We start from the raw sequence: 27,446 nt of genomic DNA on the forward strand, positions 1-27,446 counted from the left end.
TATAAAAATAGCAATATAATTAGAGTAATAATAATTTGGACGATTTGGATTAGGACAATATGAGACAATAGAAGAAAAGAGTTATGGATGTCCGGGTACCTTTTTCTGGGCAAAATAGGCCCGATAAAGGACAACGTTTCCTGCCAACATTAACAGAGGATTAACCCTTAAAAACAATAACCTGTTGCATATTCATACACCTCATACATGATGCATAAATTCCATTCAAACACAGGATTTTGTCTGGTCAGTGTCAGCAACTTCATCAGAATCTTCAGGCTTTTTCCCAAGTGAGGCGGGAAGAAGTTCGTTTCTTCTGATAAGAGAGCAATAAATTCTCTTTGAAAGATTTAAGCATCCTGTGGCTGCTGACTGGTGTGAGTCCTTTCTTTTAAAAAAAGTATCTAGCATAGTTTCTATTTTAACATTTTGTTACAACCTAAAACTAGATTTAACACACTACTTAAGAAAACTAATACAGCATCGCTTTCTAACATAACACATAAAGTATTCGTTTGAATATCTGCCAAAAGCCAATCAGAAAACGCGCATTATTCAAAATGCCCATTGCGGTGGGTGGAAGGCGCTGATTGGGGCCGGGGCAGACGGAGGCGGCTGTGGGCGGGTCCATTTGGCAGCCCGGCCCTACTCGTTCTAGCCGCGTGTCCCTGGCAGTGGAGCGGCGGCAGTAGCGGGTGCGTGGTGCGGGCCGGGCCCGGGGCTGGTGCAGGGCCGGGCCCGGGGCTGGTGCAGGGCCGGGCCGAGCCGAGCCGAGCCGAGCCGATCCGATCCGATCCGCGGTGCCGCGAGCGGGGCGGGCGGGGCTGGGCCGATCCGCGGTGCCCCGAGCGGGCGGTGCCCCGAGCGGGCGGTGCCCCGAGCGGGCGGTGCCCCGAGCGGGCGGTGCCCCGAGCGCGGTGCCACAGGGCGCTGAGGCCCAGGGCTCTGGGCCGGGCGATGCGGCGCAGGGCGGGAGGGCGCTGAGGGCGATGGCGGCGGCGCCGAGCCGGGGCCGCGGGAAGGGCCGGGCCGGGGCGGCTCTGCCCGGGGGGGTTTTGCTGCCAACAGCGGCGCCGGCTCCAGCGCCGGGCGAAGGGCTGCGCTGGCGGGCACCGGCTGCACCCGCAGAGAGCGGCCCTTGGCACTGGGAACGGCGGCTCCGGGCTGGGACGGCCCCAGCAGCAGCAGGAGAAGGAGGAGGCAGTGGCCGGGCCCGGGATGAGCGCTGGCATGTATTATCTGAGCAGAGCTGATGTCTCTCACGCTTTAGCTCTAGAATTACTCTGAGGCCCGGCCAGCTCCCGATCCTTCTGGCAGTGCAGCTTTTCCCACTGCTGGCAGTGAGTGCTCAGGCCAGGCAGGGACTCAGCTTGGGGAGAGGGCTCTGAGGCAGAGGGGTAATTTTCCAGAGTAGAAATCCATTTGGATTGAGGTGAAATGTGCATCTTTGAGTTCAGTCTGCCGCTTACTGTTTTAGTCTGACTGCCTGTTCTCACCAAAGCCTGTACTCTAAGAAACTGCTTCAGCCAAGGAGATAAGGGGGATAAGGGGGTCCCGTGAACTCTGGAACAGACAGAGAGAGGCTGCTGTGGAAAGCAGGGTCAAAATAAGCCCGAAAATGGACAGAGGTTAACAGAGGATTAACCCTTAAAAACAACAGCCTTTTGCATATTTATACATCTCATACATGATGCATAAGTTCCATTCAAACACCGGATTCTGTCTGGTCAGTGTCATCTTCTTCCTCTGAATCCTAAAGGCTGAGTGAGGCGGGAAGGAGTTTGTTTCTCTTGATAATGGGGAAATTAAATTCTCTTTCTCTGAAAGATTTAGGTGTCCTATGGCTGCTATCTCAGTGCAAGTCCTTTCTTTAAAAAAAATGTATACTACATAGCAGAGTTTCTATTTTACCATTTTCTTGTAACCTAAAACTATATTTAACAAACAGTTTAAGAAAATTGATGCAGCATAACTTTCTAACACCACACATATAATATTCATTTGAATATTTGCCAAAAGCCAATTGTAAAATACACATTTTTCACAAAAGTTTTTCCCCATGGTTTGATCACAGCTGTGCTGAGGAAGAGGAAGACCACAGCCAAATGAGGGAGACCCGTGTAAAAGCCTTGGTGCCCAGAGGGGATCCTGACCCCTGGCCTGGAGAGCTGCAGGTGAGAGAGAGAGATGAAAATTCAACATCTCCCAGAGCCCTTGGGCCTGGACACACTGGAAACAGGCTGCTCACTGCAGGGCTGGGGAAGGCACCGACCCCGGCTTCCCACAGAGGAGGAGGTGGCAGTGGCCAGGCCCGGGATGAGCGCTGGCATGTATTATCTGAGCAGAGCTGATGTCTCTCACGCTTTAGCTCTAGAATTACTCTGAGGCCCGGCCAGCTCCCAATCCCTCTGGCAGTGCAGCTTTTCCCACTGCTGGCAGTGAGTGCTCAGGCCAGGCAGGGACTCAGTTTGGGGAGAGGGCTCTGAGGCAGAGGGGTAATTTTCCAGAGTAGAAATCCATTTGGATTGAGGTGAAATGTGCATCTTTGAGTTCAGTTTGTAGCTGTTTAGTCTGACTGCCTTCATCTTCAGTTTCTTCCTCTGAATCCTTCACGGCTGAATGAGGCGGGAAGAATTTCGTTTCTTCTGATATAGGGGCAAAAAATTCTCTTTCTCTGAAAGATTTAGGATTCCTGTGGCTGCTATCTCAGTGCAAGTCCTTTCTTTAAAAAAAATGTATCCTACATAGCAGAGTTTCTATTTTACCACTTTGTTACAACCTAAAACCATATTTAACACACAATTTAAGAATTGCACAAATAGTGCAGTATAACTTTCTAAGACAACACATCTAATATTCATTTGGATATTTGCCAAAAGCCAATTCTAAAATATGTGTTTTTCACAAAAGTTTTTCCCCATGGTTTGGTCACAGCAGTGCTGAGGAACAGGGAACAGCCAAATGAGAGAGACCCGTGGAAAAACCTTGGTGCCCAGAGGGGATCCTGACCCCTGGCCTGGAGAGCTGCAGGTGAGAGAAAGAGATGAAAATTCAACATCTCCCAGAGCCCTTGGGCATGGAGAGCTGCAGGTGGGAGAATGAGATGGAAATTCAACATCTCCCAGAGCCCTTGGGCATGGACACACTGGACACAGGCTGCTCATCGCGGGGCTGGGGAAGGCACCGACCCTGGCTTCCCACAGAGGAGGAGGTGGCAGTGGCCAGGCCCGGGATGAGCGCTGGCATGTATTATCTGAGCAGAGCTGATGTCTCTCACGCTTTAGCTCTAGAATTACTCTGAGGCCTGGCCAACCCCGATCCCTCTGGCAGTGCAGCTTTTCCCACTGCTGGCATCGAGTGCTCAGGCCAGGCAGGGACCCAGCTTGGGGAGAGAGCTCTGAGGCAGAGGGGTAATTTTCCAGAGTAGAAATCCTCCATTTGGATTGAGGTGAAATGTGCATCTTTGAGTTCAGTCTGCAGCTTGCTGTTTAGTCTGACTGTGGCTGTGTTCACAGGGGTCCAAGGATGATGGAAGAGATGAGGATCTGACTCCATGTTTCAGAAGGCTTGTTTTAATATTTTATGACATATATTAAAACTATACTGAAAGGATGGAAGAAAGGATTTCATCAGAAGGCTTGCTAAGAATAGCAAAAGAAGGAATGATAACAAATTTCTGTGGCTCTGACAGATAGTCCAAGGCAGCTGACTGTGATTGGCCATTAATTAGAAACAACTACATGAGACCAATCACAGATCCACTTGTTGCATTCCACAGCAGCAGGATAATCAATGTTTACATTTTGTTCCTGAGGCCTCTCAGCTTCTCAGGAGGAAAAAATCCTAAGGAAGGATTTTTCATAAAAGATGTCTGTGACAGTCTGACTGCCTGTTCTCACAAAAGCCTGTGCTATAAGAAACTGCTGCAGCCAAGGACAGAGATAAAGGAGGGGCCCTTGAACTCTGAAACAGAGAGAGAGGCTGCCGTGGAAAGCAGGGTCAAAATGACCCAGGAATTCTTTCTGATAAAGAAGAATTCACAGGAAATGTAACAGGAAATCAGTACGATGAATATGTATGAACCTGTTGTGAAATTGCATGCAGATGTATTTGAGAGGGAGCTATGTGACTGTTTTCTCAGGGGTCCAAGGATGAGGGAAGAGATGAGGATCTGACTCCATGTTTCAGGAGGCTTGATTTATTATTTTATGACATATATTTAATTAAAATTATACTAAAAGAATGGAAGAAAGGATTTCATCAGAAGGCTAGCTAAGAATAGCAAAAGAAAGAATGATAACAAAGGCTTGTGGCTCTGACAGAGCATATTCCAAGAACTGTTTAGCATGGCTCCTCCTCAGTTCCACCTTTTTAGAGCATGGACATGCCTTGGTTGTGGTTTTGTTCCTTTTTTATCATTATCTTCAGTTTTGGCCACAGCCTACACTGCCTTCAGACGGTGAGTGCTGATGGCTGGCGCATCTGTACCAGGTGTCTTCATCCCATGTTCATTGGATGTTATCCCAGCCAAGCAGGCATTGTAACACAAGCACACTTATATCAGCTATTTCACTATTATGTCTAAGCTTATAATTAGCTACAGAAATCAAAACTGTATCTTTATAACAAAGTTATTTTAAGACCACCCATATAAAATCCATGTTAACATTTGCGCAAAGCCAATATTGCAATATGTATCTACACCAGGGCCAAGGGCCGGGCGCCCCTCGGTGGCTCTGGCCCGGCAGAATTTTGGGGGTCCTGGTGTTGGTGCCGGCAGAGCCCCAGTGCTGGGCCGGGGGTGCATGGGACCCTCCCTGGGTCAGCCCGGAGCCACAGGGGGATCGCCCGGGACCGGCGCGCTGGGGGCTGGGAGAGCGGAGAGGGCGGCACCGGAGCTGGGGGAGCCTCTGCAGCCTGCGGGGTCGGACATCCCCATAAGGGGGACCCGGGAGCCCGGATCGGGGGAACCCCGGCAGCCTGGAGATGTTGGGACCATGGACGAGGGAGACCCTTGGGTACCCTGGGCCCTGAAACGGGGACCCCGCACAGGCGGCACCCCTGGAGCCCCTCTGACACCCACCTGGGGAGCCCAGGGAAGGGAGGAAGGGAACCTTTGGGATTGCCAGGAGCGTTTTGATGGATCTTGGGGCCATTTCTATTGCACAGAGTGGTTTGGGGTGTGGGGGGCAGCAGGGATCTGTGGGGTGGTTTGATGGAGCTGGAGTGGCTGTGGGGCTGGGAGGGGGTTTTAGGGCATCTGTGACCCCCCCAGACCCCCAGAGCTGCCCCCAGACCCAGCCCACAAGGTGCTGCTGGGGGACAGGGGCTCCATGTAGGGGTTTGTCTTCCTGGCACCGTGGGAGTAAGGGGGGATCCCCAGGGGCCATGTGTGACCCTCCCCATGCTGGTGTCACCCCCTTGTCCCTCCCCTCAGGGCTCCTGCCCCAGCTCCTGCTCCCCCAGAGGGAATTTGGGGAGGGGGCAGAGGGAGTGAGGAGCCCCTGCTGGGGGATGACCCTGGCCCAGCCCCTTTGTTCAGCACCAAGCTGGGCTCGGGGCCTCAGGAGGAAGAGGCCAATGGAAAGCAGATCCTGCAGGTGGGACAGTGCTTGGGGTCAAGGAAAGGTCCTGCCCTGCACACCTGGCTCAGGTGTGACCCTGCCTCAGCAAGCGAGTGGGACATTCCCATCCCCACAGATCAGGGCTGGGAGCAGCACTTGGAGCGCGGACGTGGAAATACTGGGAGCCACTGGGAAGTCACTAAGAGGATGAATTATCCCCCCTGCCCTTCTCAGGCCACCCTGCCAGCTGAGAAATGCTCCTTGGGCCTCAGCCTTGGCCAACAGCCCCTGGGCTCAGCTCCTCTGCAGCTCATCACAAACACTGTCTGCTCCAGGCACTACTGCTGCCCAACCAGCTCCTGGTTCCTTTAGCAGCAGCCCTGGGAACTGTTTTTGTTCCCTCAGTGGCACAAGATCCCTGTTCTCACCCTGCCAAAGAAAGCTGTTGGTGCCCAGTGCGGCCAGGATGAAGCATTGCTGGGACTGAAGCCCCTCTCTTGGGGCCCTGCAAACAGCGCTCCAAAAGGAGCCCTTGGAGCTCTCCTGGGCCAGTGACTCCCTCTGAGCGGGGCCTCTCCGAGCTGGGAACCCTCCCGTTTGCTGCACTCGGGGATCCTGAACAAGCACAGAGCCTGGGCCGATCCCTCCACTCCTCCAGGCTCAACCCTTTGCCCGCTGGGGAGATGCCAAAGCATCAGCAGTGAGCATTCCCTGCCCTCAGGGGAATTGCTCACAGGTGCCTTGCACTGACTCTTTGTGTCTGTGTGCACACAGGAGTGCCTGTGCTGGGGAAATGTGGCAGAAATGCTGCTCTCTGAGGGCTTGGAGTGCCTTGGATAGCTGAGTCAGTCAGGCCTGTAGGGAAGGTTAAATCACAAGGTCTAAGTGAAGTTAAATGCTGCTAAGAGTTGTTCTTAGTTGCTAAGTTGTTACCTTCAATATAAGTTATCAGCTAAGTTAAATACTGTAAAGTGTTATTCCTCTGTTAAATTGCTAAGTCATAGTTTTAAGTTAGGTTAAATGCTGTTACACTCTGCTCTTTTGCAAATTTGTGGAGTTGAAAGTATCAGTTAAGGTTAAGGTATAAGTTAAGTCCTGTTAAGTTTGAGCTCTGTTAACCTTTTAGGCCGTATTCCTTTTATCCTTGCCCTCACTGTCCTTGTGTCACACACACACACAGAGGGACAGTTCTCGGTTCATTTCTGGTTTGACTGCCTGGATTCTGTTTGGTTTTGTTGTTGCTTTGTTTCCCTGGTGTGTCTGAAGTGTCCAGGCAGGAGCAGAGTGACTCTTGCCAAGGAACTTTGTGCTGCTGTCCCTTAATACTAAATCTGGTTTTTGCTGCTGCCTTGCTGGGGATTTTTTCTGGGCTCTCAAGGCCTCGTTGGTAGCTGGGTGAAGGAGCCCTGGCCCAGGCTCTGGCCCTGGGGGACACGGGGACGCTGCCGGGGGGTCCCTGTCCCCCTGTGCCACCCCCAGGGCCCCGGCCCCCCATCCCCGTGTCAGGCTCTGGGGTTGATCTCGTGGAACGTCCTCTGGGGGAGGCTGCGGGGCCGGGGGCAGGGGGACCCGGGGGGACAGGGGACCCCGCTGTGCATGAGCAGGGTTGGACTGCTCTGGGGGGAACTGTGAGTGGGGCCGGGGCAGAGTGACCTCCTCCGGGACCTCACACAGCCCTGTGATGTCACACTGCCCCTGTGCTGTCACAGAGACAACTCTATGTCACCTTGTGATGTCATACAGCAGTGCTGTGATCTCACAGAAGACTGATGTCACAAAGTCACCCTGTGATGTCACAATCTGTTCTGTGATGTCACAGCCTGCTCTATGATGTTATACAGCCACCAGGTGATGTCACAACCCACCCTCTGATGCCACAGAGCCACCCTCTATGATGGCAGACTCTGCTCTATGGCCTCATATCCTGCTCTGTGATGTCACAGCCAGTTCTGTGATGTCACCACCCCCCAGTGATGTCAGAAAACCCTCAAGAACTCAGTTCTATTGAAACACTGAAGTTTCTTGTACTTTGAAGAGATCCCTGTCAGGGACACAGCTGAGAAAGTGTCCCCAGGTTCCAGCTAGAGCAGAACACTGCAGGCAGTGATGCCAGGTGGGCACAAGCAAGACAAAAGGGTGTCCTGTGCTGAGCAAAGCTGGATGTGTTTGAGGAATGCAAAGGGCCGAGGCCTGAGCCCCAGCCCCTGTCCAGGCAGATCCTGTCCCTCCCTCCTGGCTCAGGGCTCTTCCCGGGATGGGCACTGGCATGTGGGGATGTGCAATGCCAGGGGCAGGAGCGTGGGGCGGCCCCTGCCAGGCTGCTGAGCAGGGACAAGGAGGCAATGAGGCCCCAGGCCTGCAAGGGTCACTTGTCCCCTCCTGGCCCCAGGCCCAGCAGCCATGGCCAAAGTGCTGCCCAAGTTGGCTCTGGCAGGGCTGTCTTGCAGCTGCTGCCCATCCCTGTGCCCTGTGCAGCCCAGGCTGTCCCACGGTGTCCCTGCCCTGCGCCTCTGTCCCTGCAGGCTGTCGGCATCCCCCGGCTGCCCCACCTGGCTGGGCCCTTCCTTTGCTGACAGCTCTGCCTGGCCACTGCATGGTGTTTGCAGTGATTGAGCAATTAGGTCAAAGCTGTATCAGACTGTCTGTAAGGGGATGAGTTCCTTAATAAGTACAGTATGATATGATATAATATAGTAGAATAAAGAGATGGATCAGCCTTCTGCAATCATGGAGACAATGCTAATTATTACCTGGCTGGGAGCCTGCAACAACAGGCAAACACTGCAGTACTGATAAACAGAGGTAGAGCCAGGGGAGGGAGGCAGGTGGAAAAGGCTTTGTGCTGTCCCTGCTCTGAGGGGATCCTCAGCATAGCCTGAAGGTCTGCATATAGGAGAAAACAGTGAACACAAAACAGCCAAATGATAAACAGGCACCAACAGCAAGAAGCCCAAGTTCCCTGGGCTTGGAGGTTTGAGGATCTGGGGGATTTCACAGAAGAACTGGCCCAGGGCATTGTCATGGCACAGGGGCAGGGAAAATGTATTGGCCATGTGCAGCAGAGCATTGAGAAAGCCCCTGGCCCAGGCAGCTGCTGCCATGTGGGCACAAGCTCTGCTGCCCAGGAGGGTCCCATGGTGCAGGGCTTTGCAGATGGACACATAGCAGTTGGAGCACATGAGGGTCAGGAATGAAAGCTCTGCTGTGATAAAGAACAAAAAGAAAAAGACCTGTGCAGCACATCCTGTGTAGGAGATGGTGCTGGTGTCCCAGAGGGAATTGTGCATGGCTCTGGGCACAGTGGTGCAGATGGAGCCCAGGTCAGCGAGGGCCAGGTTGAGCAGCAAGAAGAACATGGGCGTGTGCAGGTGGTGGCCGCAGGCTACGGCGCTGATGATGAGGCCGTTGCCCAGGAGGGCAGCCAGGGAGATGCCCAGCAAGAAGCAGAAGTGCAGGAGCTGCAGCTGCCCCGGCTCTGCCAATGCCAGCAGGAGGAAGTGGCTGATGCAGCTGCTGTTGGACATTTGCTGTGGCTGCACATGGGCACCTGTTCATGGAGAAAAGGACAGTGAAGGGTTAGAGGAGATACGTGTAACCAAAATCAAAGCCACTTCCCACACACCCTCCTTTGTAACACACACGGACATGCTCTTGTGTTTCAGAGTTCTGATGTTTTCTTTTTAGCTCCTTCCAATGACTTCCTGGTACTCTTGGATATCAGAAACCCTGAGCATTTCTGCTGCCCTCTGGTAGAACAGAGTGATTTCCCTGAGGCAAGATAATGAGTGGAGACTGGGGCAGATGATTTGTCACTTCATTCTGTTTGCAGTTCCTCTGGGCTTTCACTTTTCTCAGCTGGAGGATGTTCACACTCCCACGTTCCTCTTACAAACGCCCAGGTACTGTGAGAGCAGATGGATCCAGCACAGCCCAGCTCCACTTTTGTAGCCAAGGACTCAGGTTGCTCATTCCACCAACCCAGCAGCATTTTCAGGGTCACAACACCTCTGCCTTTGCCCATGGATCTTATCACTCAGAGATGCTCTAGGACAGGTTTGCACGCTGGGGTGAAGCTCCCAGGCTGGACTGAAATCTCAGAGGGACTTGCAAGTGTCCTTCTGCTGGCATTGGCTGAAGGGAGATGCAGCTCCTTCCCTGGCTGCCCTGACAGCATTGCCCAGAGCCAGGCCCTGGGGACAGCGTCACCCTGAGCCAGCTGTGCCCCCTCCAGAGCCCCCAGGGCCGGGCAGCTGCTCCCAGCCCTGTGCTCTGCAGAGGGAACTGGGCCCGGGGCTGCAGAGCTGCCCCACGGCTCTGCTGCAGCTCTGCCTGCACAGGAGGGGCTGCACACCTTGGAGCCCCTGCTCTGAGGGCAGAGGCTTGGCTGGGGCACAGGAGGGAGGGGGCTTGTTCAGAGGGAGGGGCTGCACTGCAGGGGATCCTGTGCACATCTCTCAACTCTCCCTGCCACAGCATTGCTGGGTTCTGTTTTCTCTCCTTCCCTGATCTTCTCTCTGCCTCCTGGAGATTTTCCTCCTGCAGGTGTTTCCCTGTGCCTGATCTCTCTGTGCCAGCACTCACAGAGCCCAAAGCTCTGTGCACTCTCCTTGGCCTGACAGAACCCTGCCTGTTTGCAGGGCACTGCCTGGGGGCAGCTTCTCTTTGCAGCTTGGAGAAAGGACAGCTCAGACTGAGCCTGATGGCTCCAGCAAAGCTGCTGCTGCTGCTGTCCATGGGCAGAGTGGCTGAAGGCACATTAGGGATCTCCTGTGAACCTGCTGGTCACTAAAAGGAACAGTTTGGTGATCTCAGGCACCACTTGCCAAAATTCATAACTAATCATTCATAATCATCCTTTAATATTTTTGTCCCCCCTCCCTGCCACTCTCTAGTAGTAGAAATCTGAAGACAAAGTCTTAAGAAATTGCCTCATTTTAATCAAAATCCTTGTCTTGGAAATATTCTGTGACTGATCAGAAGCCCTCAGCATGTGAGAGCTTCATGAGCATTTCAGCTCCCCTGCAGCAGAAATACTCAGAGATGCACTCCCAGAGTCTGCAGGCATTGGGATGTTGCAGCTTTAGGAGATCAGTGCAGGAGCTGCGGCTGCATTGTCCTGCAGCCAGAGGTTGCTGTGCCAAGGGCTGGCCAGTGATTGTGCCCCAGGCACTTCCCAGCACCTTCCAAGCCCTGCCTGATTGAAGCTCTCTGTGCCTCTGTGCTGTGCCCGGGCTGGCTGCAGGCAGTGCCCCAGCCCTGCTGGGCTGTGCACAGGAGCTGCTCCTGCCCAGAGCTGTCTCTCTGCAGCTCTGCTGCCCTTGCCAGGAGCTGCCTCTGGGCCAGGAGCCCGGCCCAGCTCAGCAGCACAGACACAGCACAAGGACTTTAGGAGCCTCTGGGCCTTTGTGCTGAGGCCCTGAACATCAGTCCCTGAGAGGGAGCTGAAGAAGCCTCTCCAGAACTCCAAGTTACAATCCAAAGTTTCTTGGACTTGTAGTGGCTCCCACTGAGGGACACGACAGAGAAAGTGTCCCCAGGCCCCAGGCAGAGCAGAGAACTGGAGGCACTGATGGCAGCTGGGGACAAAGAGAAGCCAAGGCTTGGTGCCCTGGGGCACAGCAGGGTCTGTGCCAGCAAGGGCTGGGAGGAGACACCTTGTGCTGAGGCCCTGGGGCCTCCTGGCCCAGCCCCAGCCAGGCTGGGCACTGTCAGCCCCTTGTCCTGCCCTCTGCATCCCCCCCTAGCCCACATCCCAGTGGCCTCAAGGATCTGCTGCAAGGAGTCCCTGGGGAGCCTTGCTCAGCAATGGCCCTGGCGGCTCCTGAATGCTCCCTGCAGGGGCTGCAGGTTTTTCAAAGGACTTGGGGTTTTGCTTTGGCCTTGCAGTCTCTGAGAGCTTTGTGCAATCATGGCCTCCAATTACCTGCTGTAATTAGTCCCTGGAGAGGCTTTGTCAGTAACACCACTCAGTGGGGCTCATGAATGCTTCAAGGTACTTCAGTTCTTTTAAGGTACTTGGTGTTTCCCTTTGGTTACAGACTGTGGGAGAGCTTTGTGCAATCATGACCCCAGTTATCTGCGTTAATTAGTCCCTTGAGGGCTTTGTACTGTCACTCAGTGGGGCTCATTAATGCTCTGAGACACTCAAGGTGTTGAAGGTACTTTGGATTTTCCTTTCCACACTGAGTGACTGAGAGATTTTGTGCCATCCTGGCCACCAATTCTCTCCTCCAAGTAGTCCATGAGGAGCCTGTGTTGGACAGGGACCTCAGTGGGAGCCATGAATGCCTGGAGACGCTTTGGGTGTTTCCTCTGACTCTGACTCCTGGCAAGGTTTGTGCAATCTCCTCCCAGGCCCTGAGGTTCAAGGGCTCAGCTCCAAATGCACATTGAGGCTCATGAGGATCAAGCAAGTCCTGACAAACCATGGCTCTTCTTTGATTTCCATCTGCTCTAGTGCAGTTCATCAGGAAGGTTTCTGTAGTGGTTTTGGTTCACCAATCTGAGATTTTTTGGCCAAAGCATCAGTTAGTGTGGTATGGTTGGGTAATTACAAGTGCACTCACTAGAATACATTTACTCATTTCCTGCTGTGAGATAGGATTAAGAGAAAGGCAAAGTAGGCTCAAAGCTTTAAAAGGGTATAAAGAAAAGTTTGTCAATAGTAACTAAGAGTAATAAGAATTCAGAACACTTCTCCTCTCCCTACAACCTTTTCTTTCTTACTGGCAATGAAAAGACACAAAACCTAAAATTTTCAGTCAGTTTACCACCTCTAGAATAGTCTTTCTTCAGTTCACTTAGGGAGAGGAGTCTCCCTTTTATGCTGTGGAGACTTCTCTATAAGAAAACAGTTCTCTCGTGGCTCTCAATTCCCATGAAGAGCAGCTGCCCTGAAAATCTGCAATTGTGAATCCCTTCCATTTTTTCACAGCTTTTCCCAAAGCTGTGTTTATGGGTCATGTGAACTTATGGGGTATTAGTTTAAAGATTAGCTGTTTAAGAGCAAAGCTTCTCTTCATCTATTTCTGAAATCATCTTCATCTCTGAAAATAGAGATCTTCTTCTCCTGTGAGGGCACAGGGTCTCATCACTCTTTTCTCTTTCTCTGTTAAGCTTCTCATGGGATCACAGCTACTTCAACATTTGCTTACTTTTGTATGGAAGCCTTTGCTGAACAAGTCATCTCTCCATACTTTTCAATGTGTCATAGGGAATAAGAGAGTCTGATGCATCAATTACATCCTTCTCCATTGCTTTACAAGAGGATTTCAGCCCCAAGATCAAGGCATCTCCTCATCCCTCCCATCCAGGACTCAGCTTGCACTTCACTGACCTCCGTGTCTTCATGTTGCTCCTCTATGTGCCTGCACTTGGTCCTTTTCTCTCACTGGAGGGAGGATGGAAGCACTGAAAGAGTTCATATCTCACCCGGGGCCTGCAGATGGTTCCATGACCCCGGCCAGGCTCGGTGCTTGCGGCCGGAGCTGTTTTATGATGGAGGTTTCTGCAGCGGCTGCGCTGGGGCTGTGTCAGGATGGGCCACACTGGAGCAGGGCCAGGATCTCAGCAGCCAGGCCAGAGCACAGCAGCAGCATGGCCGGGGGCCGATGGCTTCTCCTGCCCCTGCCAGGGCTTGCAGCTGAACCCCAAGGGTGGCAGAATCTTGGCCGAGCTGGCCCGGCCCCAGGCTGCTCCTGGGGCCCAGTGGATCCTGGCTGGGCCCAGGCTGGTGGCGGGGCAGGGCTCAGCAGTGCCCAGATGTTCCCAACTGCAGCCATGGCCCAGCCCGGCCTCGGCCCCACGGCCTCCCCTGCCCTGCCCGGCAGCCGATGGGGCCTGGCGGGGTCCCTGGGAAGGGGCCCGGCCCCAAGGCAGGACCCACCCGGCCCGGCCTGGCTGAGACGGGGGCCAGGCCAGCCTTGTTACCTCTTTGCCAGCCAGAAGGGAAAGAGACACTCCCAGGCTTTCTCATCTTTAACATGTGTCTTCACAGAGCCATATAAGCTAATTACTCATTGGTTTTGTGTCAGATACAGAGGAAACTGGTAGCGGCTTCTCTTAGAACATCACTTCCGTGATGCAAAACCACCACAACAGCACAGAGTGCAGAGCTGCTTTGTCCATATGTAGAGCTCATGTGCCTAAGGCCTCAAAACCCCTCCTTCTGAGGTCTCTGGCCCTCTCCAAGGTCTCTGGGCCCTCTCCAAGGTGTTTTCAATTGAAAACATTCAGCTCAGAGTCTAAGAAAATCAGTAGAGGACAGGGCCAGCCTGACCTGTCTGTCCTGGCTACTTTTGTCTGGGAGCATTCCTTGGATATACAGAATTTGGGAGGCCAAATGCTAGTTTTGGCCATGGTCCCTGGACAAGAATGCCGGTTCTTTTCCATAGGAACGAAGGAACAGAGCCTCAGTGTTTCAGGGGCAGATGAGAGTTGACCACCAGAGGCCAAGGCCAGCCAGAGCTGGCAGATTTTGTTCTGAGAGATACCCTTGCATATAGGAAATTTTTAGAGAGAGTACCAATTTTGGCAATGGATGCCAGAAAAGAGGAATGGTTCTTTTCCATAGCAAGGAAAACACAGAGTCCCAGTGCTCCAGGAGCTGATGAGAGGCAGCCCTTGACATCCCAACATCAGCCAGACCTGTTGGGGAGCCCCTGGGAGGCCAAGCCAGCCAGACCTGTTCCATGTTCCCTGGCTTCCATGGGGCCCCACAGTGTCCCAATGGTCCCTTGCTTCCCTGAGGCCCTGAGGTGTCATAATGCCCCCTTAGTGACACAAGGCCCTGAAGGGTCCCAATGGTCTCCATGGTTCCATCAGGCCCCAGAGAGTCATAATGGTCTCTGGGTTCCAGGAAGCCCCTCTGTGTCACCATGGCCCTTTGGTTCCATGGGCTCCAGTGGTGCCACAATGATCCCCTTGGTTCCATGAGGTCCCCACAGTGTCTCAGTGATCTCCATGGGAAGGAAAGAACCCAGCCCCAGTGTTACAGGGGCAGTCACCAGAGGCCAAGGCCAGCCAGACTTGATGAAAATGGCAGATTTTGCCTGGGAGCACCCTTGGATATACAGAATTTTAGAGGTGAGATTTGAGACATGGACATCTGGAGGAGTAGCACAGTTCTTATCCATATGAAGGAAAGCACAGAACACTGGTGGTGTTTCAGGGGCAGATGAAACATGGCCATCAGAGGCCTAGGCCAGCCAGACCTCTCTGTCCTGGCAGCTTTTGTCTGAAAGCATCCCTTGGATATAGGGAATTTGGGAGGTGGAAGCCCAATTTCAGCCATTTCTGTGTAGATAAGAAGGACGGTTCTTTTCCATAGGAAGGAAAGCACAGAGCCCAAGTGTTCCAAAGGGAGAAGAGGCGAGAGGTGGCTCCTGGGAGGCTCAGCCAACCAGACCTGTTTGTCCTGGCTGCTTTTGTCATGGAGGAATCCTTGGATATATGGAATCTGGGAGGAGGAATCTCAGTTTTGGCCACGGACACCTTGAGAAGGACAGTTCTTTTGATTTCATGAGGTCCCCACAGTGTCCCAGTGATCTCCATGGGAAGGAAAGATCCCAGCCCCAGTGTTGCAGGGGCAGTCACCAGAGGCCAAGGCCAGCCAGACTTGACAGTACTGGCAGATTTTGCCTGGGAGCAATCCTTGGATATGCAGAATTTTAGAGGTGGAGTCCCAGTTTCAAACATGGACACCTAGAGAAGAAGGACACTTCTTTTCCATAGGAAGGAAAGCACGGAACACCAGTGTTTGAGGGGCAGATGAAAGGTGGCCATCAGAAGCCTACGCCAGCCAGACCTTTTTGTCCTGGCAGCTTTTGTCTGAAAGCAACCCTTGGATATAGGGAATTTGGGATGTGGAATCCCATTTTTGGTCATTTCTGCACAGATAAGAAGGACTGTTCGTTGCCATAGGAAGGAAAACACCGTGACTTAGTGTTTGGAAAGCAGGTGAGAGGCAGCTCCCAAGAGGCCAAGGGCAGCCAGACCTGTCTGTCCTGGCAGTTTTAACTTGGGAGCAATCCTTGGATGTACAGAGTTTTGGAGGTGGAAGGTCAGATTTGGCCATGGGCACCTGGTCAAGGTGGATGATTTTTTCCTATAGGAAAGAAAAGTAAAAAGTCCAAGTGTTTTGGAAGAAGATGAGGGGTGGCCAACCTTAGGCCAAGGGCAGCCAGATCTGCTCTCCTGGCACCTTTCATCTAGGGGCTATCCTTGGACATAGAGCATTTTGGAGGTGGAACATCAATTTTGGCCATGAACACCTGGACAGGAAGAAGAGTTCTTTTTATTGGGAAGGAAAGCACAGGGCCCCGGTATTTCAGAGGCAGATGAGTGCCAACCCTCAGGAAGCCAAGGCCAGCCAGACTTGTCAGTCCTGGCAGCTTTTGTCTGGGAGCTATCCTTGGATATAGGGAATGCTGGAGGCAGAGTCCCAATTTTGGCCATGGGTGCCTGGTCGAGATGGATGGGTTTTTTTCCCCTAAGAAAGAAAAGCACATGGGCCCAGTGTTTCAAAGGCAGATGAGAGGTGGCCCCTGGGTGGCCAAGGCAGGCAGACCTGTCTCTTCTGGCAGATTTCATCTGGAAACAATCTGTGCATAGAAGGAAATTTGGAGGAGGAATTCCAATTTTGGCCATGGTCCCCTGGAGGAGAAGGACAGTCCTCTCCCATAGGAAGGAAAGCACAGAGCCCCAGTGCTTCAGGGGAAGATGAGAAGCAGCCCTCGACATGCCAAGGTCAGCCAGACCTGTCAGGTGATTGCCAGGAGGCCCATCCAGACAGACCTGTTCCATGTTCCCTTGGTTTCATGGGACCCCACAGTGTCACAATGGTCTCCTTGGTTCCATGTGGCCTTGGAGTGTCACAATGGCCCCGTGCTTCTATAAGGTCTTGCAATGTCACAATGGCTTCATGGTTCCACAAAGCCCTGATGTGTTACCATGCCCCTCGGCTCCATGTGCCCTCACTGTGTCACAGTGGCTCCTCTCTGGCACTCTGGGGTGCACAAGGTCACCATGGACCCTTAGTTCCTCGGGCCCCTGAGTTTCACAATGATCTCCTTGATTCCATGAGGCCCCACAGTGTCACAATGGCCCCTTGGTTCCATGGGCCCCAACAGTGGCACAATGGCCCCTTGGTTCCATGGGCCCCAACAGTGGCACAATGATCCCCTTGGTTCCACAACTTCCCACAGTGTCACACTGGCCCCTTGGTTCCATGAGGATCTGGAGTGTCACACAGGTTTATGACATTTGTCCTTGCCATCCCTCACATCCCACTGCCCCACAAAGAGCCCCGAGGCAGCTGTGAGGGACAGGCCCTGCTGGCCCTGGCTGGGCTCAGGCCTTGGCCTTTCTGCTTCCCCCAGCCAGCCCAGGCCTTGCTCAGCATTGCAGTTCCCTGCTCAGAGCCTTGGGCTCCCTGCAATCCTGGCCTCAAGGATCTGCTCTCAGCAGTCCCTGGGGAGCCTTTGGTAGTCCCTGCCCTCAGTGGGGCCCAGTGATGCTCCAAGGGACTTTGAGTTTTGCTTCTGACTCCTTGAGCAGCTTCTTCAACCTTCTCTCAGTGCTTGAGGGTCCTGGACTCAGCCACAAATCCTCTGTGGGGATCATGAAAATACAGAAAGCCCTCAGAGGCTCTTTTCCTTCCTTCCTTCCTTCCTTCCTTCCTTCCTTCCTTCCTTCCTTCCTTCCTTCCTTCCTTCCTTCCTTCCTTCCTTCCTTCCTTCCTTCCTTCCTTCCTTCCTTCCTTCCTTCCTTCCTTCCTTCCTTCCTTCCTTCCTTCCTTCCTTCCTTCCTCTCCAGGGCTGATTGGAGTCAGTTTGGAGTTCTCTTAAGGAGGAAGATTTCAAAATGCACCTCATAATTTTTTTCTTTCATCAAGAGAGTATTTTTTTATTTTCCAGTTCAGAGAAGAGCTGATGGAAGAATTCCCCAGGTGATCTTGATGCTGAATGTCTCCTTAGGAGGTATGGGCACAAAGAATGAGGCCCTTGAGGGCTGACCCTGTTTGGACAAGCTGCTCCTCACCCCCACCCTCACCGTGTCTGACATGGCCCACCTGGGACTGGCACCCCTGTGGCCTGCAGCAGAACCTTGTCCCCTGAACTCTGCAGCTCCATGACCCAGCCCATTGCACCATGTCCCACCTGCTCTCCTCAGGGCTCTGCCTGCACACAGGCCCAGGAGAAGTTTTCCTGTTGGGAAGGAAAGAATGGAAAAGCATGAGCAGGTTTCCCAAAGAACAAACCCCACCCAGGAACCACCTGCTCAGTCCAGGCTGCCTGGAATGGTGTCACCTTTCTAGAAGGGACAGGGTGAGCAGAAGTGATCTCTGGAAGCAGAATTCTCTGAGTCTTGCCAGCTGAATTCTCTGTCCCTGTCCTTTCCCTGGATCTCTGTTGCAGATGGAAGCTGCTGGTGCCATCCTCACCTTTAACCTCCCTTTTGAATGCAAACAGATGTTCCCAGGTGTGTTAAGCAGGATCTTCTCAATGTTTCTACAAAACTTTTGTACTTTTCATGGAATGAAGGGGCCATTTTGGGGTGACGCAGAAGCAAGGAGTCAATTGGGACCCTGGGTCCCATGGAACCAAGGGGCCGTGGTGATGCAGCAGGGCCAAGTGGATCCAGTGGTCCATTGTGACACTGTGGATCCAAGGAGACCATGGAGACACCCCCAGAACCTCATGGAACCAAGGAGTCCATGGTGACCCAGCGGGGCTGCATGGAGCCAATGGTCCATGGTGACAGTGCTCATCCAAGAAGTCCATTGCGACACTGTGGAAGCTCATGGAGCAAGGGAGGCTATTGTGACACTGAAGAACTTCATGGCACCAAATATCCATGGTGACACAGCAGGGCATCATGGGAACCAAGGAACCGCTGTTGGCATAGGGAAACTCATGGAACCAGGGGCCCTTGTGGCACTGCAGAACCAACAGAGCTGCTGGACCTTGTCCCCTGGCCCTGCACAGCTCCTTGGGAGGCACAGCAGGAGCAGCACCCTGGGAGCCTCAGGAATGCCCCTCCAGGATCCACGTCACACACTGCCAGGGGCTGGAATTCCAGCTCCTAGCCAGGAAAAGATGGTCCTGCTCTTGAAGGCAAAGCTTTTAAGAAGGAGCCAAAAGCCAAGTGGAGCAAGTTCTTACAGTGACATTTCACTGACAGCCTTCATAACTTCACTCATGGTTGTTGTAGCTCCTGCATTGGGAATTAAATCAGGGGAGCGTCTTTGGTGGGAGCTGCCCTGGATCAAGAAAGACACTGAGAAAGAAACTGAGCAGGCAGAGAAAGGCAGGAGAGAAAGGAGGACACAAACACAATCAACTGAGAAGGTGGTACTCTGAAAACAGAACTAGAACTGATTGAAAATGAATGGGATAGAAAGAAATAATTTTGTAATTTGATTTCCTATCAAAACACAATCTCCTCCCTTTCTCACAAACCTCCTCCCAGTGTCATTCAGCAGGGCCGTCAGAAAGTTCTTTGTTGTGACTGGATATTCCAGGTTGCAGCCACAGGGAAAGAGGGAATGGGGATTTTCCTGCTCCTGGGGAGTTTGACATCATCATCTGAGGAGAGAAGGAGGCACCAGAAGAAAAGGGCAGCTGGGCTTCATCATCCCACAGACAAGAGGGAGGGGAAAAACTCCCATCCTGTCGATGAGGAGGATGAGGATGAGGAGGAAGAGGAGGATGAGGTGCAGGACAAAGAAGAGGAAGAGGATGAGAAGGAAGAGGAGGCCATGGATGAGGAGGAGGAGAAAGATGAGGAAGATGAGGAAGACAAGGAGGAGGGGGAGGAAGGGGATGAAGAAGAGGAGGAGGAAGATGAGCAGGTGGAGAGGGAGGAGGAAGATAAGGACGAGGATGAGGAGGAGGACCACAAGGAGGACGAGGAGGACAAGGAGGAAAACAAGGAAGTGGAGGAGGAGGAGGACGAAGACGTGGATGGGGGAGAAGGAGAAGGAGGAGGAGGAGGAGGAGGAAGAGGACGAGGATGTGGAGGAGGAGGAGGCAGAAAAAGAGAAGGGTGAGGATGAGGAGGACAAGGACAAGGACGTGCAGGAGGAGGAGGATGAGGAGGAGGAGAATGAGGGTGAGGACGAGGAGGACGAGGACGGGGAGGAAGGCGAGGAGGAGAACGAGAAAGAGTAGGAGGAGTACAAGGACATGGAGGAGGCAGAGGAAGACATGGAGGAGGAGGACAAGGATGATGAGGAGGAGGTGGAAGAGGAGGAGGAGGGTGAGCTGGATGAGGAAGACGTAGATGAGGAGAAGGAATAGAGCACGTCAACAAGGACAAGGAGGAGGAGGAGAAGGAGAAGGAGGAGGATGAAGACATGGGGGAGGTGGAGGAGGACGAGGAGGAGGCAGAGAAGGACAAGGAGTATGACGTGGAGGAGAAGGACACAGAGGAGGAGGAGGAGGAGGAAGAGGAGGAGGAGTGGGTACAGGATAGGGAGGACAAGTAAGAGGAGGATGAGGACGAGGACAAGGACAAGGAGGCAGACAAAGAGGAGGAGGAGGGGGAGGGGGCGGAGGGGAAGGGGGAGGACGAGGACATGGAGGATGCCCATGAGGAGGAGGAGGACTATGAAGAGGAGGGGGAGGAGGAGGAAGAGGACATGGAGGAGGCAGAGGAGAATGAGGAGGAGGACAAGGATGAGGAGGAGGATGAGGACAAGAACGAGGACATGGAGGAAGTGGAGTAGGAGGAGGCCTTGGACGAGGAGGACCATGAGGAGGAGTATGAGGAGGAGGAGGAGGACAGGGTGTAGAAGGATGAGGAGGAGGAGGACGACAAAGAGGAGGAGGACAAGGAAGAGGAAGAGGAGCAGGAGCAGCAGAATCCTGCCGCTCGCACTGCCCACACAGTGATTCTGCAGCACCCCCTGCCCCACAAGCATTGCCTGAAATAAATAGGGCAGGAGATCTTTCTCCTTTTAATGCCTTTATTAAAAATCAGCTCGGGTGGGAAAAACCGACGGGTCGCACTCACACCGCTGCTGCTTCCAGAAGTGGCACAGAGGAGGAGTGCAGCTTTGTCTACTGATTTGCAGGCAGTGCTGGGGCTTCTGTCCTCACAAGAGCATCAAAAGATTCCCACTTTTTTGGTTTGACATTCGGGGTCCTCTTTCCAGCCAACATCTTTTAGGTTAGGGTGAAAAGTAAAAAGGGTCTCAGCAGATACTGGATTCTGTTCCTCATGTCTAGAGATCACTTTGATCCCTTAATTCCATGTTGGCTCGTTGTATTTAGGGCTTTTTGCTAGGTTTGGTGAGGGGTTTCTTCATTTGCATGCCAACCCCGATGTCCCCTCTTCTTCACCATCCCGGGTGTCATCATCCAGGAAGCAGCAGGGTGTTACTCGACAAAAAGGGGAATTCTCAGCCATCAACAACAGGTAGTTAATGAAAAACTATTAACAATAGGTTAACTATTAACAACAATAAACAGTTAGAACTCCACCTTGGCAGCAATTGGCCCAACCTGGGAACTCTGCAACCTTTTAAAAAATGGGCAACTTTTCTACTCATAACAGTCCCCCCTCTTTTTCTTTGACCAGGCTTAAACTTAAGCTCACATCAACTTGCAATTTCTGACTCATAAGCATAGAATTTCTTTAATTTTTTTGTATTGATTATAAATTTCTTGAGCACTCTGGTAATCATGGTTAATTAACTTTATTACTTTTTCTGTTTTCTTTAGGTTAATTTCTTCAGAGATCTCTAGGTTGTCCTGCACAAGCAGATGTTACCAATTTCATTAAGCAGGGAAGTTAGCATAGTAAAAAGAGCAAACCAGCAAGTGTACACACAGTGAAGAAAGTTACTTTTTTCCACCAATTTCCTTTGAAAGCCCATAGGTTATCCTCCCAACTGGAATCAAGTGCAGGAGTCTGTTCTTGGTTACTTACATATGCTAGTTTTTTTTATTTCGTTTGAGATGTTTCTAATGATTGCACTCTTTATCTCTAATACTGCCTGAAGCCTGATGATTCTGTTTAACTTGGATATCGGGGTCCGATAACCCCAGGACCCATCTTGAGCCCAGGTGGCTGGGCCATAAGTCTTGATAATTTTTCTTGGGGTCCAAACCTGGCTCTTACAATTCTGGATTCTTTCAATTTCTATTGCGCTTCACCTCCTTTGTTTGGTTTTTCTTAAATCATTGTATATAGGAACTCCTCAATTTGATCCAGATTCTTTGGGTAATCAAAAGAAAGCTGGTTTTATCATTCTAATGGTGCAACTGCCAGACCAGTCTCCTGGCAATTTAGTGTATGCTGTAGTACCACAGATCCAAAACAGGTGTTTAGGGCCCCCCCCAAAATGTGTTCCTAGTTTTTGTTGGGCATTCCCAATATTTAGAAATTTCTTTCATTCCCCAAAAGGGGTTTATCTCTTTTTCAGCACACTCATAAAGTTCATATTCTTCATGGTGGACACATTTGTTCTCTTCTTTTTCCTCAACAGACCAAAATCAATTTGGATCTCTTGGGATCCACTGGGTAGCAGAGTTCTTTACTGCTAAATACCTTTTACAAACCATTCTTCTTACTCGCGTACTGTACCCCTTCCCTTTTCTTAAAATACCTTTTTCTTTTATTATTCTTGCTTTCAGATTTCATTGTTGTTTTCCCTTCACCTCTGTAATGCTAAATTCTGGCTTATTCTGTATCCAATTTAAGATTTCCAATAGCCCTAGACTAATCCCTTCCCATGGCCAAATTTCAGTCATCTGGGTACTTCCACAAACCCAACAATTAGTTAGATTCAATTTGTGGCTGATTTTTTTAACTGAATCTATGAATAGATTCTTACCTCAGGGTATCTCTAAATGGTCTTGTTCTCTTATTGCTTTTACTATCTCTTTCTCTTTGACCAGATCTACCAGGCTTGCTTCAATTGCATCCCATTCAAAGCACAACCAGGCTTCTCCTACAGGGCACTCTGCCAGGAGTTGCTGCCTAAAAGTGTCAGTATTCCAGGCCATCCAATACATTTGCTCATCCTCTTGACAAAGGACCAATTGGGAGGGGTTAACACAATTAGGGTTAGAATTGGTGTGGACTCTCTGGACTCAAGGAGCTTACTTCTTCCTCCTCATAGAGGTGTTGGTAGCACTCACTGCACGGCTCTCCTGGGCTCCCCAGATCACCACCAGTAATGAAAGCCATCATTACTACCCTTCCCAAGAGTCCAGTATAGGTCATCTTGCACGACCTGCCCACCCGGCCTTGCCTCTTGGGGAACTTTACTGAGAAGAAGCTTCCAATCTCTTTAGAGTCTCTTTTACCCACTTCTCTGGTTAAACTTCTCTTGGTCTGTTCTCTACTAATTTTGGTTTCTCTTAGGGGAGTGCTCTGTAGAGGATTAACCTGGAGTCTTTGGAACTAAATTGGGGCAACTTCAACAGAATTACTTATTTACAGTCTTAAACTTTTTACAAACTTATTTTACACACAGAACTGTCTTGAAACATTTTAAGCTATGTTATGGCTCTGATACCAATTCTTTTCCTATACAGTTCAGTCTTTTTGACTCCTCTTTCTGAGAGTCAACTTTAAGTCTTTTGGTCCTTTTATAACAGTATACTCAGGTGAATTAACTTGTGATGTGGTTGACTCTTGTCCAGTGCCCAGAGGTGAGAGTGGTGTGGAATCTGGTCCAATGCCAGAGGAGGAAGCTCCTGTCGAATCTGGTCCCGTACCTGGGGGTGAGACTGGCCCTTTTATTCTTGTAATGTGAGTCCAACCTTTTTCTCTGGTCCACACAGCCGAATTAGTGATGAGGAGTACCTGAAAGGGGCCTTCAAATTTAGGCATTAATGGTCCCGTATTCCATGATTTTATCAAAACCCAATCTCCTGGGTTAATGTTATGAATTTTTGTGTCAAGAGGGGAAGTTTTGGGAAGCTATCATCTTTTTCTAAGTCCTTCCAGAGTTCTTCTAATGATCTCTAAATACTTTTTGGTAGCCTCTTCTCCTTCCAGATAGTCTCCTGTGCTATAGGGTGTTAACAAGAATGGCAGTCCAAACACCATTTCCTAAGGTGAAATCCTTATGTCAGACCAAGGTCTTGTTCTGATGCGCAAAAGCGCTAGGGGCAAACACTTTAGCCAGTTCATTTTTGTTTCTTTGATCAATTTAGTTAATACCTTTTTGAGAGGTTTGTTCATCCACTCCACCCTCCCACAGCTCTGGGGGTGCCACAGACTTTGTAATCTCCATTTTATTCCTAAAGCTCCAATTATATTTTGCAATGTTTGGGCCACAAAATGTGGACCTCAGTCTGAGTCTACGATGTTCACCATTCCATATCTGGGGATAATGTTTTCCAGGATTACTCTTGCCGCTGTTTCCCTTTTAGCTGAGAATGCTTCCACCCAATGGGTGAGATGATCTACTATAACCAGTAAGTGTTTGTATCTTTGCACTGGGGGCATCTCAGTGAAATCTATCTGTATGCCCTAGAAAGGTCTTAGAGTTAATTCCTTCCCTCCGGGTGCTACCTTTCTCATAACCTTCTGGTTTACTTTTTGACAAATTAAACACCCTTTTGTAATTGCTTTTGCTAGGTCATATATGCACAGACTTATGCACAGGTTATTTCTTAGGAAATGATCACATAATCCTTGGACTCCCCAGTGGGTTAATTTATGTAGTTCTGTTAGCACTGTCTGAGCAAGTGCTTTGTTTAAAAACACCCGTCCATCTGAGGTTAACCACTCCCCTCGTTGCCCTTGGTGTAACTTTAAATCTTTTATAGCCTTCAATTCTTTTTCACTAAATATGGGTTCCTCTCTTCTTTCTCCCTCCTCAGGTGTGGTTTCTGCTTTAAAAACTTTCACTGGATCCCCTGGTTCTAAAGCTGCTTCCTTTGCTATCCAATCAGCCAGTCGGTTTCCGCTAACTTCAAGGTTATCTCCTTTTTGGTGCCCTTTTATATGGACCACCGCTATTTCTGTTGGTTTCTGTAGAGATTCTAATATGGACCTGACCAGGTTCTCATGGGCTAAGCTTTTTCCTTTTGAGCTTAGATATCCACACTCCTCCCATATTTTCCCAAATGTGTGAACTATCCCAAATGCATCTTGGGAGTCTGTATAAATGGTTCCCCGGTCTCCCTCCAGTAAGTCTAATCCTCTTTTCAGGGCATATATTTCACAACTTTGGGCTGACCAGTTTGGGGGTAGTTTCTCTTTTTCATCAATTTGTAAAGTTTCTCCATCTATGATGGCATAATCTGAAGCTCTTTTTCCATCTACTGCTCTCAAAGAGCCATCTATGAACAAGATTCTCCCAGTTGCTAGAGGCTGATTTTTTAAATCCTCTCTTACTTTTGTTTGGAGGTTAATCAATTCAATCATGTTCTAAATTCTCTATAGGCTCTCCCATAAAGAATTGTGCTGGATTTAGGGCATTTAATGTGAATTCTAAATCATCTGTGTTCATTAGTATTATTTCATATTTTAATATTCTTGCATCAGTTAGCCACTACTGAGTCCTCTGGCTCAGCACTGTTTTAAGATTGTGAGGAGTATGTACTTTGATTTTCCCATGTCAGGTAAAGTTTTGGCTCTCTTCTATCAGGATAGCAGTAGCTGTTTGTATACAAACTGGCCAGCCTCTAGCCACTGGATCTAACAATTTGGAGATGTAAGCCACGGGTTTTCTGCAGCCTCCCCACTCTTGAGTTAGTACACCATAGGCTATACCCCCTTCAGCACTCACAAAAAGATCAAAGCTCTTCCTGAGGTCTGGTAAGCTTAGGACCGGGGCAGAAGACAACTTGTCTTTTAGGCTCTCCAGTTGTTGATCATCTTCTGCTGTCCAAATTATGGGATCTGGAGCTACTAACTTATTGCATAAAAATTTTACACTTTGTGTGAATAGATCCAACCATAACTTACAATATCTGAACAGGCCCAGGAGCTTTCTCACATCCCTTTTTGTTTTTGGATCTGGGAGAGATAAAATACCTGAAATTCTGTCAGGGCTTAACTTCTTCTATCCCTCTCCTATTATGTGCCCAAGGTATGTTACTTCTGATTGTACAAACTGTAGCTTCTCTTGAGAAAGCTTTAGTTCTTTCTCCCCCAGAAAATTCAAAAGCTTAATGCTAGTTGTTCTGACTTGATCTTTTCTCTTCCCTGACACCATCAGGTCATCAACATACTGCAGGATCTGTACTTCCTCTTCAGGGACAAACTGTTCCAACAAACCCTCCAAGGCTTGTCCAAAGAGGTTGGGGGATTCCGTAAACCCTTGTGGCAATTGGGTCCACCTTAGCTGTTATCTCCTTTTTGTACTCGGGTCCTATCATTCAAAGGCAAACCAATCTCTACATTCTGTTGCCAGAGGACACACCCAGAAAGCGTCCTTCAAATCTCTAACAGTGAACCAAGCATGTTCTCTTGGAATTCAGCTTAGGAGACTATACGGGTTGGGCACAACTGGATGTCTAGCAATGGTCCTTTTGTTGACCTCCCTCAGATCTTGTACCAACCTGTATTTCCCTTCAGCTTTCTTCACTGCCATTATAGGGGTATTGTGTGGTGACATACAGGGTTCCCAAATTCCCTCTTGCAACAGTTGTTCAATAACTATGGCAAGCCCCTTCTTTCCTTCTAGGGAAATTGGATACTGTTTAACCTATATGGGTGATGCACCATCTTGCATTTTTATTGTTAGCGGCGGGATGTCCAACAGGCCCCGTTTTCCCCCTTCAGCCCATACCTTGGGGTTTATCTCTGTGACATCCCCTTGGGATAACTTCATTATCTGGACCACCATCCTCCCTTCTCTTGGGACAATCCCAACCCCCAAATGAACCTGTAGATCTCTTCTTAACAAACTTTTTTCTAGTTTAGGCAGGTAAATAAAATTAGCTTTACACTGTCTTGAGTTTCTGATTATTTTTACATCTTCAGTCACTGAGGCTCTAAATGGTTTCTCTTCAGCCCCTAATACCCCACAAAATTTTCTCCAAATTTCCATACCTTCTGGTACTTTGTTGAGACAGGACTTATCTGATCCTGTATCAACCAAAAATTCAAATTTCTCATTTAGGGGTCCCACCTCAAAGTTTACCAAGGGCTCTTCTAGATGTTGCATCGGGTCTTCTAAAGTGTAAAGCCCTTGACACTCCTAATTGTCACCTCTAAGAATCTTCTCTAAGGCTTCTTGTTCCCTGGCTATTGCCTCATCGAGACGGAGCTTTTTACAAAGCCTCCTAACGTGTCCAGTCTCTCTGCAACGATAGCAGCATGTTTCACTCAAAGGGACTTGAGGTCTCTCCATCCCTCTTGTACCTGACAGTACTGGCCTATCCTTGCCTGCTCCTGGTGGTGGACCTGCCCACTCTTTTGTTACCTTGGATTGTGGGATAGAATTGCTTGCCCCCACACTTTCTCTAGCTACCGCAACCATGATGCTGGCCTTGGCCTTTGCTCTTTCTTCTTCCCTCCTTAAATACAGCTTCAATGCTTCTCTCAATAACTCATTAATGTCCTTCTCTTGCCAATCTTCAATCTTTTCCAGTTTTCTCCGTATATCAGGTCAAGATTTAGTAACAAATTGGACCTTTAGTAGCACTGACTTTCTGTGGTGTCTGGGTCTATTTTGGAGTACAATTGGAAGTTCTGCTTTAGGCAACTAAGCCAAGTAGCAGGAGCTTCATCCTTCTCTTGTCCACCCTCAAATGCCAATTTGGTATTAGTTCCTTTGGGAACTGATTCTCTGATCCCCCGAATTATTAAAGACCTATATTCTATCATGGCCTTCCTCCCTTCCTCCTGATTAGGGTTCCAGCTGGGATCCGTTAGTGGCAATTTTTGTTCACCTGATGGCACCTGGGGTCC

At 50.3% G+C, this 27,446-nt stretch overlaps 1 protein-coding gene and 3 non-coding genes across 6 annotated transcripts; all 4 read left to right on the forward strand.

The window, feature by feature from the left end:
• The first annotated feature begins 1,210 nt into the window (after window positions 1-1,210).
• On the forward strand, window positions 1,211-1,293 carry LOC136569759 (small nucleolar RNA SNORD45). The gene has a single exon (XR_010785455.1). It is a non-coding gene; the product is annotated as a small nucleolar RNA SNORD45 (small nucleolar RNA).
• A 267-nt stretch (window positions 1,294-1,560) lies between these two features.
• LOC136569738 (acidic leucine-rich nuclear phosphoprotein 32 family member B-like) lies at window positions 1,561-20,084 on the forward strand. Of its 3 annotated transcripts, XR_010785437.1 has the most exons (3): window positions 1,561-2,174; window positions 2,938-3,030; window positions 3,516-4,668. XR_010785437.1 is itself a non-coding variant. In XM_066570109.1 (2 exons), the coding sequence occupies exon 2, from the start codon at window positions 19,111-19,113 to the stop codon at window positions 19,612-19,614; it is 504 nt and encodes a 167-aa protein (XP_066426206.1). In that variant the 5' UTR covers window positions 1,561-3,030; window positions 17,480-19,110; the 3' UTR covers window positions 19,615-20,084. The 3 variants fall into 3 exon arrangements, 1 of the variants encoding a protein (XP_066426206.1); XR_010785436.1 differs by having other exon boundaries at window positions 1,561-3,030; XM_066570109.1 differs by lacking the exon at window positions 3,516-4,668 and adding an exon at window positions 17,480-20,084 and having other exon boundaries at window positions 1,561-3,030.
• LOC136569758 (small nucleolar RNA SNORD45) lies at window positions 2,309-2,391 on the forward strand. Its single transcript, XR_010785454.1, has one exon. It is a non-coding gene; the product is annotated as a small nucleolar RNA SNORD45 (small nucleolar RNA).
• Window positions 3,225-3,307, forward strand: LOC136569757 (small nucleolar RNA SNORD45). Its single transcript, XR_010785453.1, has one exon. It is a non-coding gene; the product is annotated as a small nucleolar RNA SNORD45 (small nucleolar RNA).
• Window positions 20,085-27,446: the final 7,362 nt, after the last annotated feature.

Source organism: Molothrus aeneus, unplaced genomic scaffold (genome assembly GCF_037042795.1).
Source record: "Molothrus aeneus isolate 106 unplaced genomic scaffold, BPBGC_Maene_1.0 scaffold_19a, whole genome shotgun sequence".
Lineage (NCBI taxonomy): Eukaryota > Metazoa > Chordata > Aves > Passeriformes > Icteridae > Molothrus > Molothrus aeneus.

Bases quoted from the DNA above. Each gene is read 5' to 3' on its own strand.
- LOC136569738 (XM_066570109.1), top strand. From the start codon at position 19,111: ATGGGGATTTTCCTGCTCCTGGGGAGTTTGACATCATCATCTGAGGAG.